Genomic DNA, 16,788 nt, shown 5'->3' with positions numbered 1-16,788 from the left:
TTAGGCGGCTGCAGGCTGAGCGTGCGTTGAAAAGGGCAAAATTCTTCAACTCTTCAATGAGCAAGTCCTTATTGTTGGCGTAGTACGGTAAGCGGTTCTCCTGCGGGGTTCCCCGTCGAAGCGGTTTGGGGAGTGGCCTCCAGCAATCGACTTTCGTTTTCTTTGATTCCGTCCGCTAGAGTCTCGGGCATTTTACGACGCACAAATGATGAAGGCTCTTTACCTTCTTCTCTTCGTCTTTCCAGCTACCCGATCTTTTTCAGTGAAGATCGGATCGAACTATGAACCATACACTGAAAATTCCTACGATTTGGGTCCGACGAGTCGTTGCGAATCTCTATCATTGAGCATGTGCAAGTGGAGCGAGCCCGTTCGCATTCCCAGTTGTCTACGAATCAATGCATCGCGTCTGATGGAAAGGCTGTCGTTTGCCAAATCTATGACGTCATTCGGCTACGAGCGATGCTTCGACTCCTTCAGCGAAGGCATTTGCGGCATCATCGCTTCATTTTCTTGTGACGCGAACGCACTCACTCTATCGTACGGCGATGATCTTTCGCATACAGTGATGCAGGTTATAGAAACTATTATTTATGACTTGTATTAAGATTATGCATTTATTTTGTAGTCTTGTGTGGCATTCTATCAGTGCCTGCCTTTGTCTACTTTAGCTGTCCTTGCAGCAAATCTGTGCACGTTGACGAATTATCCTTCGGAAATCTCAACGAAAGCCTTTTCGCTGACACAAGGTAGAAGTGTTCACATGCCACTGTGCTCGAACGCCACTCGCGAACTGGTGACGCCGGAATGGATTGCCAATTACGTCGAAGGTCGCTATCGCGAATTCGCCTTTTTCGTACGACAAATGTTCGTTTACGCTAACCAAGCGTGTGTCGACGCTCTGTTTCGAATGATCTGCACCTTTCCGTCGTACGTCAAAGCCGGTGATGATCGTTTACGAGGCTACGTTACGAAGGATATCTGTGCAGACGTTTTTGATCTCTGGTATGCAAACTATTGTTTTTTTCATTAATTAATTCATATTTCAAATTGATTTAGCCTTGTCGCTTTGAAACCGTATTCGGAATCTTCTTTGGATGGGAAAGTCTTTCGTTTTGTTGTAGACATGCTATGCGATATTCACTCTATTGCAGCCTAAGTATTGCAATAGAACTTTTAATTAAACTTTCGTTGCAGCAGTCAACGTCTTCTCACTAATCTGTAAAGAGTCTGTTTTTGATATCTTCTAGAGTCCTCACGACTGCTCGAAAAGTTGGACGGGCAGACGGTATCGTCTGCCAGCAGCTCTTCATCAGTAAAATGACGTCTGAAGGACAGTTCGGCAGCTTGGGTCTCACTCCTTGCTCGCATATCATATTGACCAGTTCGTCCAAAAAATTTATCACTCGATCTTCGTACGGCATCTCCCGAGAAAATATTTCCCAAATTACAATGCCAAAACTAGAATAAATGAATAAATAAATAAGTCACGTGATAGACGAAATAATTATTCGAAGCGAACCTGTAGACGTCAACCGACGCCCCGTATGCGTCTTGCTTCAGCAACTCGGGCGCCTTCCAAAGACTCGTCCCGAGGCGAAACGTCATCTTCTTGTAACGAGTGAAGAGCAAGGGAATTCGTTCGTCGTCGGGCCCCCAATCTTCCCCATGCGAATCGAGCGTTCTCTCCTCTTCCACGTCATCGACGGTGCCGTCGACGCCCGATTTCAATAGTCGTCTCGCCGTGCCAAAGTCGCTCACCTTCACTGCCCAATTTTGGCTGACGAGCAAGTTGGCCGCTTTTAGATCGCGATGAATGCGAGGCGGATTCAGTTCGTGGAGGAATTGCATTCCCTTTGCCGAATCCAAGCAGAAGCCGAGTTGCTGTTCAACAGTGAGCGAAATGGAAGAGTCCATGAGAACCCCGTGAAGGGACCCCCTCTTTACGTACTCCGTAACCAGAAACAGATTACCAATTCGAACGGACGGAGATTCCCTATCCGTTTGAAAGGTTCCGGCACCGAGAAAGAGAACGATGTTGGGATGACGTAAGTGCCTAACAATAATGAATTCAATAATCGGCGGTTTCGAGGGTGGGGTCCCCTCCCCTTACCTCATGAAGTCAATTTCCTGTTGAAACTGTTCCTGTGAATTTGCGACGAAAAGCTGCTCGTTTTCGTTGAGAATTTTCACGGCCACGTCCATTTCCCGATACTCGGCGAGCCACACCTCGCCAAAGCCACCTTCGCCTATTTTCACCTCGAACTTCACCTCGTCGTCGACGATTCGCCACCCGTCGATAAGATGAACGATTTCGTCGTCCTTCGCTCGCAAGTCCTTCGCGTCGCGTCGCGCACGTTTAACGTATTGAACAATTTTATAGATGAGCGTCGCCACTGCAACGGTAGCAAGAATCGAGGCGACGAAGACGAGCAGAGGCCAAAAGCTTCCGCACGTGTTTCCCGAGAAGGGAAAGATGCATTTGCACTCGTATTCGACGTTCGGTCGAAGCACCGTGCACTTGCCCCCGTAGCTACATATTCCACTGCACACCGTGCAGTCGTCCGCGCTAGTCGATCCGCTCGAGTTCGTGCTGAAGAACAAGCTGCATCGATCGCAACTTGGGCCGCTCTCTGAGCTATAGTATCCGACGTCGCACGCTCGGCAACCGTTCGTAAAGAAATCGCCCTCTTCTCCCATGTTGCAACCCGGGTGTAGAGTGAAAACGTCTTCGGATACTTTAGTCTCGTTGTCGATGCCGCCGTAGATGACGATGCGGTCGTCGTCTAGAAGAACCATTCCGTGGAGATACCGGGGTACGGCGTCGAGGGCCAAGTGCATTTTCCACGCTTGGGTGACCATATCGTACGAGAATAGTCGATCCGAAACGCGACTCTTATCGCATAGATTAAGTTGGATGGGTTGGTAGTTGTCTCGTTGTCCTGGATGCGTTTGACATCCACCGTAGACCATCATTTGCCGACTTCTTGTGACGGCCGTGTGATGACGTAGACGCAGTTGGTTATTGTAGTCGAAGTCTGTCGTGTAATGAATTCGCTTCCACGGTCCCGAGGGCAGCGTGAACTGCCAGAGATCGTCGAAAATCTTCTCCGTGTCGCTTCCTCCAAATATGAGAATTTGTTTTTGTCGACTTCTATCCACGAAAACTGCTGTGTGTCCAAATCGCGGTGCTACGTCGTCGAACTTTCCTAAGTACGTCCACTCTATTTCATGGTCGATGATTCGAGGCGGCGATTGGGTCCACTGAATTCTCCACATGTCGTTAGTCGGCGTATAGCTATAATACCTATCCATGAAAGTTATCATGGATTGTTTCCGAATCCCTCCAAATATTATCATCGTCGTCGACTGGTCAATGAGTACGGCTGAGTGGTAGGCGCGATGCGGTGGCCACGTTAGAATTCGAGCCTCCCTAGAAATCGCTTTACTGTAAAACGATTCCGGACAGACGATGACGAGATCGCTCGATGTTTGCTTCTGATAGATGCCGCCGTAGATGAGAAAACAGCTTGTCTTCTGCGTCGAATTTCCGACCTCGATGCCAACAGACGAGTGCCCTTGCAGAGTACGTAAAGTGCTGAAATCATTCTGAAGAAGGATTCTGTCAGCACGAGAGGCATTGTTTGCTGGCATATATTTTTCCCACGTGTAAACACCACGGCTCGATTTGAAGGAATCTAAATCTAGACGCCACACGCTGCCATCAACGATTCCCTCCGAGTCGGATTCCGACACCTGCGAAAAACCTCCGTAAACGTAGAGACGCATTCTACGGCGGTTGCTTGCAAGCGTGAGCGAGTGCCCCGCAAGGGGGCCCGGGTTGTCGTTCGCGGCTGGAAGCAACTCCCAGTGATATTGCTTTGAATCGCCAGTGATAAACATAAGCGTGTTGTCAAAGCTTGACGTTGATTTGGGAAGGTGACTGTAACAAACAGCCATCGCTGTTCCTTCAACCGTTAGAACAGGCGGCGGATTATCGTTGAAAACAGCTTCCAGCTTTGGAAGTCCAAGTCCAGGTAGCACGAACTTTGGTATAGGAAGTTTGACCCAGTTGCCTCCACTGACGTTTTCGAGTGAAAATCGATAAATTATTACTAAGGGAGCGTCGTAATACGATTGGCGATTGTCGTATTCTGTCGTTAATAGAACCCAATCGTAAAATTGATCATAGGCGAATAGTCCCCATTGTCCGACGACTTCTCGCATCTGAATATTCATATCCGGCAATTCAAGCCAAACATTCTTGTCGACGTCTAGCACGTGCCCGTCGTCGGACTGCGCCAGCATATAATCAATGCCACCTAGTATGATCATGTATCGATCAGCTACGGCTACGGCACTGTGAAACGCCTTTGCAAATGGATTCTTGTTTGTAGTCTTTATTTCCGACCATTGATCTTTGTCGACGTCGTAAGAGAACAGATCGTTGAAGACTGGAATTTCTACGTTGCCAGGAATCTGGGCCTGTCCTCCCCAAACTAGAAGCTTGTTTTTTATGGCTACTCCCGAGTATCCAAACCGATTAGGATAAGGGAAGTTCGCGCCTTTTCGCAAGATCAATGCATTAAAGCTCGAGTTGGAACTGGTTTCTAGACGCCACGTCGTTGTCACAGTGTTTCCTTCACCTATAAATTTTCCAAGAAATACAACAGGTTTTCCTTTTGCTTTTGGGAATGACGTCGCTGTCTGAATGAAATGGTTTGTAGGAGAATTTGTTTCTGTTTCGGTTTCGATAGGAAGGGTAAGCCACGACTGAGCAGATGGGTCAAAAAAGTTAATTCCAATGGACTTCGTTGCAGTCAAACACCTTTCCCACTGATCGGTTTTACGCACATCATATCCTCCGGTGATTGTCAGAAGCTGTCGGCTGTATTCGATCGATTCATCTTCTTCTTGCACGGATACTGTCAAAATCGCGGTTGTGCTGTACAGTACTTGTCGCTGAGACGACTGTGATTGCAAAAGCAATTTATTCCAACGATTTTGGTTTTCAGTAGCAACCAAACTAACGAGCAGCGTTAGCTGTACTACACACTTCAGGTCAAAATTAGACGTCCACATCATCTTCTGCCTTGGCTCCAACTTCAAAAACGTTCTGAGCTAGTCACTGGCAGTTGAAACTTTAATAATATTGCAAGACGGTGAATGCGTATCGGGAAATCTCGGAGCCTCCTTATTAATTAAATTGGATCTCGTAATTTTTAATAGTCAAGTTAATTATGTTAACACGTTGGTTTGAGGAGTCACGTGAGACGACTTGGGAGCTCTACACCTCTACTACACCTACGGCCAGTTCGCGACAATCGTCCCAGTCGCCATCGTCAGCTGCATCATGTCGCACGAACGATCGAATCGTTCCTAGGTTTGTCCTAATTAGATAGACTCTCGTGCATGTTGACACCCAAACGGCACCCGTCGTACTGGCCCTACAATGGCGAGGCGACTCGCGGGACGTTACATATATCATATGAGGCGCTTGCATGAGGCCTGACGTGCCCGACTCAAACCTAGCCGTAGATCGAGTCCCCAAGCGTCCCAAATCGTACGTCACTAGACAGGCGCAAGTGGCTGCTGCTATTTCCGTCAATTTCCCCGACAATCCTATACAGTACCCGTCATGTAGTTGCCACGAGTTGAAACTGATTGTACTACTAATGCCTGAAACAGTTGATTAACTATTTTGATATACCGTAGCCATTGCAAAACATACGTGTTCTTCAAGTTTGTTTTTTTAGACGGAAGATGTCTTTACGATCGCAAAGATATGACTAAACTGTTCTTATCTATCAGTTGCAGAACAAACATCATTAGTTTGAAAGACGATTTTGGGCTCTCCACTGTTCTGGAGGGAGTGTGCTTTTAGAACGTCACGACATTGCAGAGTATCTCGTAATCGAAGAGAAAAGGAAACGTGTAGCAGCAGTTGGACTTTCACCAACAAAATTTTATGGACAGTCAAATTCAGAGAAAATCCAATTAAGTCAGCCCCTTGTGCATTGAGAACGTAGAATAAGTTATAGTTTTCTATAGAGCGTCGCCCATTTCTTACTTTACTGATGTGCTGTTACAGTGCGGCGTTTGGGCTGCCGAGGAAGCAATGGAGGAAACAGAACTACAATTTTGGAAAGATTGCCTTTTCTGGTGGTTTGTCAGAGCGCAGAAACCCATAGCTTTATATCTAAAACTTCTGGAAATCGGTGCCAATCCGGATTGCATAGTTTGGGTCAGCCGTCCATTCTGCTGCTTGGCAGGGCGGCGACAAAATGGTCAAAATGAATTTAGATTGGGGCGTCTCTGTTGAAAAGAAAGACAACTGGGGACGAACACCGTTGTGGGGTAGGCTGCTGGATGTAATAGAACCGATTGCGTGAAGCTACTGCTGGCGAAAGGAGCTGATCCTCTAGGCGAGACGGTTCACCACTTGAAGTGGCAGAACAAAAAGAGGCGGTGCGTCTTCTTGAAGATCATTTAGAGGTGAGAAACTGCATGCGGATACATGTGATGTAGCTAAATTCTGACATTCCATTCTTCTTCGGCAGAAGCGGAAGGAAGGAAGGAATAGTCTTGCCAGATTATCTAGCGTCACTGAAAACGTCGTCGGTCTTCGAAGTTGTTGAGGAATTAACCTCTCTCGCTTCGTTTGCCTTACTTTTTTAGGCTCTTGGATACCATACGTGAGCTCAGCTATTCCTATGAGTACATACATATGTATATTAAGGTTATTATAGTGCCGTACCTTCACTCCACAAGAACTCCCACAGTCCGGGACCCAAGCATTCTTGGTATTGTTTACCCGCGTACATTAGGCATGACCGCCACTCGTCTTCTTTGCGCGTGCTTTTTTTTCTTTAAGCTTTCCGATTGTGCTCTGACTCGAGATAATGCGCTTGCGGCGAAATATTCTTTCAGTGCAAGCCTTGATGAAGATCAGAACTACTGGTTGTATTGGAAAGTTGACCACGACGAAGGAGTCGCCTCGTTTGCTGTTCAAGCGAATGCCGTCGGCTGGATTGGATTCGGAATATCCCCTGATGGCAATGTGCCCAACTCAGACGTCGTAACGGGATGGGTAGCGAACGGCAAAGGTTACTTGCAGGTACGCTCAGACCTGGCCGAGTTTAGAGAACGCCTAGTCTGCGACCAACTGCGACATAACCTCTCTAGTGCAACTTTGTAGTGCGACTTCGCGGCGGTGCGTTGTCGTTCGCATGCATATGAAGCCCGGCCGCGCCCTTCTCCGTGATCAGCATATCTATCTATGCCAGATATCTGAGCGGATTCATAATCCGCGATCACGAAGAAGGGCCCTGCTGGCGCAGGCCCGTGGGAAGGAAATATCGGTCATTTGGGGTCTGGGGGCGGCAGCCGCCAACAGTGTGTGGGCGTGGTCATTTAAAATTCCATCACGTATTTCATTATATGCCTTTCTAAATAAAGTTCGCTGAGTCCAATGGGCTGGTGGCTGGCTAAAGTACGCGTGCGCAAACTAAATCTTCAGAAAACCACGGCCGCCGACGATCCAAGACTCTCCCGAGCACTTCCGGGGCACTTGCTCTGGGAGAGTCTGTGGGGGGGGGGGCTTCTATACATGAGTCGGTAGTCTACGTTCGATGCAATTGCTGTAGTTAATTAAATTACGACGCCCCGTACTAAATAAAACTCTTTTCTGGGCACATCTCTTGGAAGGCTGCAGAGATGTATCTATTTTTCTGCACTGTTAGGATCGATTTGCTATGAGTGATCGTCTACCCATCGATGCTATCCAGAATGTTAATTTGACGTCTTCGTCTGAGGCGAATCAAGTCACGACACTTGAATTTCGGCGCCGAATAAGAGCCTGTGAACCGAAAGACAGAGATCTTGAAGCAAGTGCTATAGCACAAATACTATTTATTTGATTTCGTTGTCTGGAACAGATTGGATCTACGCGAGTGCTGTGGTTCTATGACGCAAACGATCCCGTGTCACCAGAGTCTCTAAATTACAATAGTCAAACAAAAAGAGGATCAATAACTCTAAATTTGCTTAAAGGAGTCGGAAGTAGCAAGACGCCTTTGCCCAATGATGTTCAGAGCTTTGACGTGACTGTTAACATGGTTCTGTCGAAATTTATTTAATCCGTAACGCAAGTACTACTATACTCACTTTTAGATTCAGCCGCCTCCTGTACCAACATCGTATTGGTGCAAATCTATTACTTTTCCAAAGAAAGCGGCTCAAATTGTTGGGGTAAGTTAGACTGAATGTAATGACGTTATTCAGATTTACATTCTTGCTTCATTTCAGTACGATCCAATTATCAATACTACCGGTGGCATCATTGTCGATCACCTCATTATTTACGAATGCAGCAATATTACCAATTTGACTAGCTATGATGGACTTTGTGGGCCAGCACCCATTCCGCAAGACGTATCAAAGTGTTTGGGAGCAGTCCCTATAGCGGGATACGCTTCGGGTTCTGAGGTAATTATAGCACAGGAGGATTGCACGTATGATTACTGAGACAGTGCATTCCTAGGGTGTTCGTTATCCGCCAGACGTTGGACTTTCTTTTGGAGGCAGCAGCAACTTGTTTACAGTTGTAATAGAAATTCGGTACGAAAATCCGAATACTCTGACCGGTAAATTGAAACAGATAATGAGGACTAGACGCAATTGTAAATTCTTCATGTATTTCAAGGCATTTTCGATAGTTCCGGCATTCGATTTTATTACACGACGGCTAGCAGGAAATACGAAGCGGCTCTTATGTCGGTTGGTCACTTTGACCATTCTGATGCGTTGCTTCTTGCCCCGGGAGAGAAGGCTATAACTGTGACAAACATATGCACATCGACTTGTACTGCAGCTGTAAGTATAGTAAAACAGAAAAAACTGATTTTTATTATCGACGTTCATTACTAGACTATTCCAAGTGAAGGAGTGACTGTCATCGGCACACTCTTACACGCCCACGCAACGGGTATACACTGAGGGGAAGGCATATTATCTGTTATTGTTTATTTTTTGTGCAGCAACGGCTGTGAAAGTCAGGCACATTCGAAACGGTGTTGAGTTGCCTGAAATTGACAGAAACGACAACTACGACTTTGCATATCAGGTGAAGCGTATGCGTACCTGCAAATGAACCTCACCGGTATATTATTTTATGCTCGTAGGCAACAAACGCGCCTATCAAACCAACCAAAATTCTTCCTGTGAGTACAAGTCTCACTACAGGAGTACTATTAGCAAAAAAAATTTTTCAGGGCGACACTCTGTTGACAGTGTGCACATATGATACAAGTGGTCGGACTCAGTTCACCTTTGTACGTTTGCGTTTTATGCCTCAAAAAACTCAAAAACCGAAAACTTCTTTTCGACAGGGTGGACTCAACCCGGGAGAAGAGCTTTGCCTTGCATTTATTTCTTATTATCCGGATGTGGCCCTCCACAACTGTAAGAGCAAGATTCCGAACGTTTACCTCAATAATTTAGCAGCGGAGGCGCACAGGTTGGTTCCACTTATGTTCTATATATTATTATACTGCTTATCTATTTATAGCAACAACTGGGCTCCGGGCTCGGGCAGAATTAGTGACCTCAAAAATTTCAACCTCAGTTTACCTGGGGCTCAGGCTGCCTACGATAAGTTTTGGTCGATCACCAATAGAACAGCAGAATGCGCCAGTCTTGATGACGCCCTTATCATAGTATGCTATTTCGTCTATTACTTGAGCTGTAGAATTAGAAACATGTATTTTTTCAGCCAACCGAGAACGTTCATTTGCCCGAAGGCGTGACAGCCCTTCCTACACAGGCACCTGTTGCACCCTGCACTGCTGCGCCCACCGGCAGGGGTTGCGTTGCCAACGTTTCTCTTGTTACGTTGATTGTCTTGTTTGCATTGATCTTTTACGTCTGAGTCAATGTTGGAACGCTCTTTCATGTTTTGTGTTTGATGGCGCTTTTGTTTCTTGTTTTTTTCTGGTTTGTACTTGTTGCAATGCTGTTGCTGATTTAGTAGACAAATCCGTGTTATTAGTACAACCGTTTGCCTGATATTAGGTAGGCAACCTTCAGAACAAGACAGGAAACAGCTTCTCCGGAAAGGATTATATTCAAGGTTACTCTGGGGAAAATATTCTAGTCAGCAGTCAAGAGTACGACCTTCACGCATCTATATGACAGCTGCAGTGCAAGTCAAAAGGACTAGTAAGTAGGAGAGGCTAACGCTATTATTTTAATTAGGCATGATACGTACGGTCAACTTGAAAGGCGGCAAAGTAAACTGCAATTCAATTGATTGGGCACACGTACGGTCTAAAGCAAACCTGTAGAAGGGCATCCAGAATTAGTACACAGTAATTCCACATTAGGCGAATCATGATATTTCACCTAGCAACTGAAGTGAATACATTTTCGCTCTCGTAGTGTGATTCGATCAGAGATCTCTGGTTCTCTCATACATCTATGGTTCGAACACCGCTGATCTGGCTAGCGCGCGTTAAACGAACTCCAAACTCTGCCAAAATGAGCATTGCTTCCCCCGATTGCGTCCCGAGATGACGACAAGTCGTCTCATACAATGAGTCAGTTCTTCTAATAACCCGAAGCTATCTGCAGAAGAAGGAGATGCCGCCTTTTTTTGTTTTAGCTCGTCTAACCAGGGATACTAGACAATTGTCTAGTATCCCTGGTCTAACAGGTGTTACTGAACTCAGTGAACTGCAGTCGAGAAATGCCTTTCCTTCATCGCTGTTGCAGGATTTGCTCACTGCGTTTCGCTGGCTCTGTGACCCAGCGTCGTTTTCCCGTTTATTGAACAATGAAGAGGAGATGGATCGGGGATTCAGGAGCCATCCGTTCAAGTCGCCTAAGATCAAGAGACAGAGCAGCAGTTACCTATCCTAAGTATTTCGTTCCGGAACGTTCTGAAAAGTAAGGTGTTATTCTGCAAGGTACTGAGTTTATTTATGTTTCGGTATCTAGCTGTTAGCATGTATTCTTCTTAATTAATCTATCTCGCTTCTTTTGCCTTACTAACTGTTTACCATACGTTGGCTCAGCCATTCCTATTAGTTTATATATTAGGGTTACCCAAGTGCAGCACTCCCACAGGACACCATAGATAGTATACACTAACTATGCTCTCACCTTTATCAACGCATCCGGGGGCTCAAGCAGTCTTGGCATTGTTCCCCGGCGTACAATATCATGGCAGCCATTCGTCTTCTTTACGCGTGCTTCTTTTTGTTGAAGCTTTCCGATTGTGCTCTGACTCGAGATAACGAGCTTGCGGTGAAATATTCTTTTAGTACAAGCCTTGATGAAGATCAGAACTACTGGTTGTATTGGAAAGTTGACCACGACGAAGGAGTCGCCTCGTTTGCTGTTCAAGCAAATGCCGTTGGCTGGATTGGATTCGGAATATCGCCTGATGGCAATGTGCCCAACTCAGACGTTGTAACGGGATGGGTAGCGAACGGCAAAGGTTATTTGCAGGTACGCTCAGTCTGCGACATTCTCTGCGCCGCGGTGCAACCTCTAGTGCGACTTTGTTGTGCGAATTCGCGGGGGGCGTTGTCAATCTTCTCTCCTGAGTATGCGTTCCAATGAAGCCGGCCCTTCTCCGTGATCTGCATTATCTTATCTACGCATCCGAGTGGATGCAGATCCGAAGAAGGGCCTGGCTGGAGCAGGAAGGAAATGCGACCGGTCCGGCCGGGGGCCCTGGCCGGGGGTCTTTGCCGGGGGCGTAGCCGCCATCCGCTAAGTGTGGGCGTGGGCAATAAAAATTTGAATACATATTCCCCTCCTACCAGGGCGCGAAGCCCGCGCGCGTCCTGGTGGGAGGGGCTCTCAAACGTGATCTGTCGGTATACCCTGATGTCACAATCGCACTTAGGCCAATCACACACACAGGTGCCTTTATGACATCACAGTCATTGTGATGTTACACTCTCCCGTATTTTGAACAAAAAAGGTGACGTCACAGTAGATAAGAACCCCGGATCGCGATCAAAAGTTTTCAAGAAGGAACAGGCAGATGCTCAGGCAGATTATGCATTTTACATTACCCACATCACCGCGGATAAATATTAGAACTAAGTGTACATATAACGGGGCACATTATCGAGAGAACCCAGTACAGGAGCATGTTGGGTTTGTGTGCTGCGAGCTTCGCTCGCAGCACGCAAACCCAACTGCGAGCTGATAATGTGCCTCATGACACAATCACCTGAAGGAGGGTAGCTAACCAGCAGGTCATGCAAGCTGATAAATTTCCCCTGACACGTTGCATGCACAATTACTCGATGGGGCAGAGGTGTTGGGTAGCTCTGTGTCATCCTCACATGACATATCAAATAGTACATTTTTTCGTGCAGATAAATATAAGCACGCCGTGGTTAGACAATCTGATGCCCATAATTGCACATACTGTAGGCACTAATAGAGTAAAGAAGTGGTCACCGTGCTAAGGGTGTTCGGGGATCACATGATGGCCAACAACGGGCCATCATTATCTAGTTCATTACATGGTATGCGTTCTAAATAAGGTTCGCTGGGTAAAATTGAGCCCAATACAGACCCTCTCCGCGCACGCTACTGGGCGTGGCGCCTCGCTGGGAGAGGGTCTGGGCAACTTACTGTAGAACGTCGGTTCCTTTGTGAAATTAGCGTAGGCGGCCGGGTACGTGGGTGGGACACTTCGAAAAGCAATCTTGGTCTGCCAGCAAAAAGTCGCGGCCTGTCGGTGCAAGCGCTCGATCTCAAAGAGTTCGACGTCCATCTTGAGGCTACAGTGTAGATGTTGTATCGAGCTAATTGAGTTACGCTGTCCTAATCACATAATTAGTCGCGTTCGCTGATTGAGCAGTGGGAGCCACTGCTCGCTTTGTGATTGGCTGTCGCATCCCAAAGGAACCGACGTTCTACAGTAAGACCCAGCGCCGCGCCAGCAGGACAAACTTTCACTGCGCACGCTCGCGGTTAAGTGAGCATTAGCCAATCAGAATTAAAAGGCGTGTTCTTCGATATGTTTTCGGCTAAGGTAAGGTCCAGAGGCCTTGGTAGGATGTCGTTATCGCCTAAACGTGAGGAAAAAAGCAAAAACTTTCATTTGAGTACCCACGAATTTTTGATTCATGTTGTGGATTAGCAGATCGCGCCACGCCCAGTAGCGCGCGGAGAGGTCGTCTCCGAATAGGCTGGAGGCTGGCTAAACTGCGCGTGCGCGAACTAAATCTTTCAGAAAACCGGTCCTCAAAACTTTCCTCCGTTTTGGGCCCTTGGAGGGCTGTATAAAACAAAACAGCACAGTCAGGTTCTGTCCGGCTCCCACAACTGACGATCGATACGGTTGCATTTCTATATAGTAGACGAAGCCTAAACATTTTTGCACCAAATGCTTTTTCTTTTGTTTATTCTGTTCTCTAAATGAAAGGGCATGAGGATTTTGGTGGTAGATACCCTATACTAAATTAGTGGCGACGTCCAGATGTCGAGGACCGATGCAGAGGACGACGTAATAAGCTTTCCGGTGGTTTCTAATATTTTTCTGCACGTTAGGATCGATTTGCCATGGGTGATCGTCTACCCATTGATCCAATTCAGAACGTTAATTTGACGTCTTCGTCTGAGGCGAATCAAGTCACGACACTTGAATTTCAGCGCCGAATAAGAGCCTGTGAACCGAAAGACAGAGATCTTGAAGCAAGTTCTTTAGCACATTGACAAATAGTATTTATTCCTTTGTCTGGAACAGATTGGATCTACGCGAGTGCTGTGGTTCTATGACGCAAACGATCCCGTGTCACCAGAGTCTCTAAATTACAATAGTCAAACAAAAAGAGGATCAATGACTCTAAATTTGCTCAAAGGAGTCGGAAGTAGCAAGACGCCTTTGCCCAATGATGTTGAGAGCTTCGACGTGACCGTTGACATGGTTCATTCGAAATTTATTTAATCGTAACTCAAATACACTACTGTACTCGCTTTTAGATTCGGCCGTTTCCTGTACCAACATTGTATTGGTGCAAATCTATTACTTTTCCAAAGAAAGCAGCTCAAATTGTTGGGGTAAGTTAAGACTAAATGTAATAACTTTATTCAGATTTACATTCTTGCTTCATTTCAGTACGATCCCATTATCAAGACTACTGGTGGCAACATTATCAATCACATCATCGTTTACAAATGCAGCAATATTACCAATTTGACTAGCTATAATGGACTCTGTGGGCCAGCACCCATTCCGCAAGACGTAACAAAGTGTTTGGGAGCAGTCCCTATAGCGGGATACGCTGCGGGTTCTGAGGTAATTATAGCACAGGAGGATTGCACGTATGATTACTGAGACAGTGCATTCCTAGGGTGTTCGTTATCCGCCAGACGTTGGAGTTTCTTTTGGAGGCAACAGCAACTTGTTTACAGTTGTCTTAGAAATTCGGTACGAAAATCCGAAAACCCTGACCGGTAAATTGAAACAGATAATGAGGACTAGACGCAATTGTAAAGTTTTCATGTATTTCAAGGCATTGTTGATAGTTCCGGCATTCGATTTTATTACACGACGGCTAGCAGGAAATACGAAGCGGCTCTAATGTCGGTTGGTCACTTTGACCATTCTGATTCGTTGCTTCTTGCCCCGGGGAAGAAGGCTATAACTGTGACGAACATATGCACATCAACTTGTACTGCAGCTGTAAGTATAGTAAAACAGAAAAAACTGATTCAATATCGACGTTCATTTTTAGGCTCTTCCAAGTGAAGGAGTGACTGTCATCAACACACTCTTACACGCCCACGAAACGAGTATACACTGAGGAGGTGAAGGCATATTATCTGATACTGTTTGATTTTTTTTGCAGCAACGGCTATGAAAGTCAAGCACATTCGAAACGGTGTTGAGTTGCCTGAAATTGACAGAAACGACAACTACGATTTTTTATATCAGGTGAAGCGTCAGCGTACCTGCAAATGAACCTTCTATTATTTCATGCTCTTAGGACGTAGCTGCGCCTATCAAACCAACCAAAATTCTTCCGGTGAGTCAAGTTGCACTACTACAGGAACAAGCACTCATATAGAAAAACAACCTTTTTCAGGGCGACATTTTGCAGACAGTGTGCACATATGATACAAGTGATAGGACTCACTTCACCTTTGTAAGTTTGTGCGTTTTTATGCCTTAATTAAAAACTCGAAGACTGAAACCGTCTTTTTGACAGGGTGGACTCAACCCGGGGGAAGAGCTTTGCCTTGCATTTATTTCTTATTATCCGGATGTGGCCCTCCACAATTGTAAGAGCAAGATTCCTGACGTCTCCCTCAATAATTTAGCAGCGGAGGCGCACAGGTTGGTTCCACTCATGTTCTATATATTATAATACTACTTATCTATTTATAGCAACAACTGGGCTCCAGGCTCAGGCAGAATTAGTGACCTCAAAAATTTCAACCTCAGTTTACCTGGGGCTCAGGCTGCTTACGATAAGTTTTGGTCGATCACCAATAGAACAGCAGAATGTGCCAGTCTTGATGACGCCCTTATCATAGTATGCTATTTTGTCGATGACTTGAACTGTAGAATTAGAAACATGTATTTTTTCAGCCAACCGAGAACGTTCATTTGCCCGAAGGTGTGACAGCCCTTCCTACACAGGCACCTGTTGCACCCTGCACTGCTGCGCCCACCGACAGTGCCACCAACAGTGCTGCGCCCACCGGCAGTGCTGCGCCCACCGGCAGGGGTTGCGTCGCCAACGTTTCTCTTGTTACGTTGATTATCTTGTTTGCATTGATCTTTTACGTCTGAGTCAATGTTGGAACGCTCTTTCATGTTTTGTGTTTGATGGCGCTTTTGCTTCTTGTTTTTTCTGGTTTGTACTTGTTGCAATGCTGTGGCTGATCTAGTAGACTAATCGGAATATTCGGTTATCCGTATTAGTACAACCGTTTGCCTGATTAGATTAGGCGTGTCACGTAGGTCTAAAGCAAACTTGAAACAGGGCTGGCCGGCCGGCGAGAAGGGCATCCAGAATTAATACACAGTACATAGTAATTCCACATTGGGCGAATCATTATTATTCCCCGAACACCAGGGCGCGCGCGGGCAAAGCCCGCGCGCGCCCTGGTGGGAGGGGCTCTCAAATGTGATCGGGCAAAATCTGAAAGTGTGGTTCTGTCTGTCTGTCGGTATACCCTGACGTCACAATCGCACTTAGGCCAATCACACACACAGGTGCCTTTATGACATCACAGTCATTGTGATGTCATACTCTCCCGTATTTTGAACGCAATTGCTAGCAAAAAGGTGACGTCACAGTAGATAGATAGTAACCCCGGATTGTGTACAAAGTTTTCTGGAACGAGTACGTATGTAGGCATATTACATAGGCTACTGTTAAACATAACTGGCACATAACAATTGAGCTTTATTAGTAACGCTCATCGAGGGAACACAGTAAAGGAGCACGTTGGGTTTGTCGTGCTGCGAGCTTCGCTCGCAGCACGCAAACTCAACTGCGAGCTGATAACGTGCCACTTGATCATGCACCCGAGGGGGGCCAGGGAAGAGTAGCTCTGTATCACCTTTACTCGACAGGTGAATTGCTCTTTTGATATATACACATGTAAATAGAACACCAGAAATCTGTGGAGTAAAGGCATAGCAACTAGGTGCCCCATTCCCATTTTAACAGAAGTACATATTTCCGGGCAGATAAAGGTGTGGTTAGGCAATGTGATGCCCATAATGCACATGCTGTAGGCACTAATAGA

At 46.2% G+C, this 16,788-nt stretch overlaps 3 protein-coding genes across 3 annotated transcripts; all 3 read left to right on the top strand.

Moving 5' to 3' along the window:
- Positions 1–11: 11 nt before the first annotated feature.
- LOC136185402 (uncharacterized) lies at positions 12–1,338 on the top strand. The gene is made up of 4 exons (XM_065972517.1): positions 12–87; positions 180–574; positions 629–1,005; positions 1,060–1,338. Exons 2-4 carry the CDS (start codon positions 206–208, stop codon positions 1,157–1,159), a joined length of 846 nt encoding a protein of 281 aa, XP_065828589.1. The 5' UTR covers positions 12–87; positions 180–205; the 3' UTR covers positions 1,160–1,338.
- A 4,780-nt stretch (positions 1,339–6,118) lies between these two features.
- On the top strand, positions 6,119–10,055 carry LOC136184395 (DBH-like monooxygenase protein 1 homolog). The gene is made up of 16 exons (XM_065971286.1): positions 6,119–6,244; positions 6,750–6,803; positions 6,875–7,117; positions 7,743–7,886; positions 7,938–8,117; positions 8,173–8,250; positions 8,308–8,487; positions 8,543–8,645; positions 8,705–8,874; positions 8,929–8,986; positions 9,039–9,124; positions 9,183–9,221; positions 9,273–9,332; positions 9,390–9,517; positions 9,569–9,716; positions 9,773–10,055. The coding sequence occupies exons 1-16, from the start codon at positions 6,119–6,121 to the stop codon at positions 9,926–9,928; spliced, it is 1,953 nt and encodes a 650-aa protein (XP_065827358.1). The 3' UTR covers positions 9,929–10,055.
- A 480-nt stretch (positions 10,056–10,535) lies between these two features.
- Positions 10,536–15,960, top strand: LOC136184202 (DBH-like monooxygenase protein 1 homolog). Its single transcript, XM_065971055.1, has 15 exons — positions 10,536–10,944; positions 11,322–11,508; positions 13,576–13,719; positions 13,772–13,951; positions 14,008–14,085; positions 14,144–14,323; positions 14,379–14,481; positions 14,541–14,710; positions 14,763–14,820; positions 14,877–14,962; positions 15,015–15,053; positions 15,114–15,173; positions 15,237–15,364; positions 15,416–15,563; positions 15,620–15,960. The coding sequence occupies exons 1-15, from the start codon at positions 10,832–10,834 to the stop codon at positions 15,821–15,823; spliced, it is 1,878 nt and encodes a 625-aa protein (XP_065827127.1). The 5' UTR covers positions 10,536–10,831; the 3' UTR covers positions 15,824–15,960.
- Positions 15,961–16,788: the final 828 nt, after the last annotated feature.

The sequence above is a fragment of the Oscarella lobularis genome, chromosome 3, assembly GCF_947507565.1.
Source record: "Oscarella lobularis chromosome 3, ooOscLobu1.1, whole genome shotgun sequence".
NCBI classification, from domain to species: Eukaryota; Metazoa; Porifera; class Homoscleromorpha; order Homosclerophorida; family Oscarellidae; genus Oscarella; species Oscarella lobularis.
The sequence above is the reverse complement of the archived record's forward strand: the minus strand, read 5'-3'. Positions and strand labels throughout refer to the sequence as shown.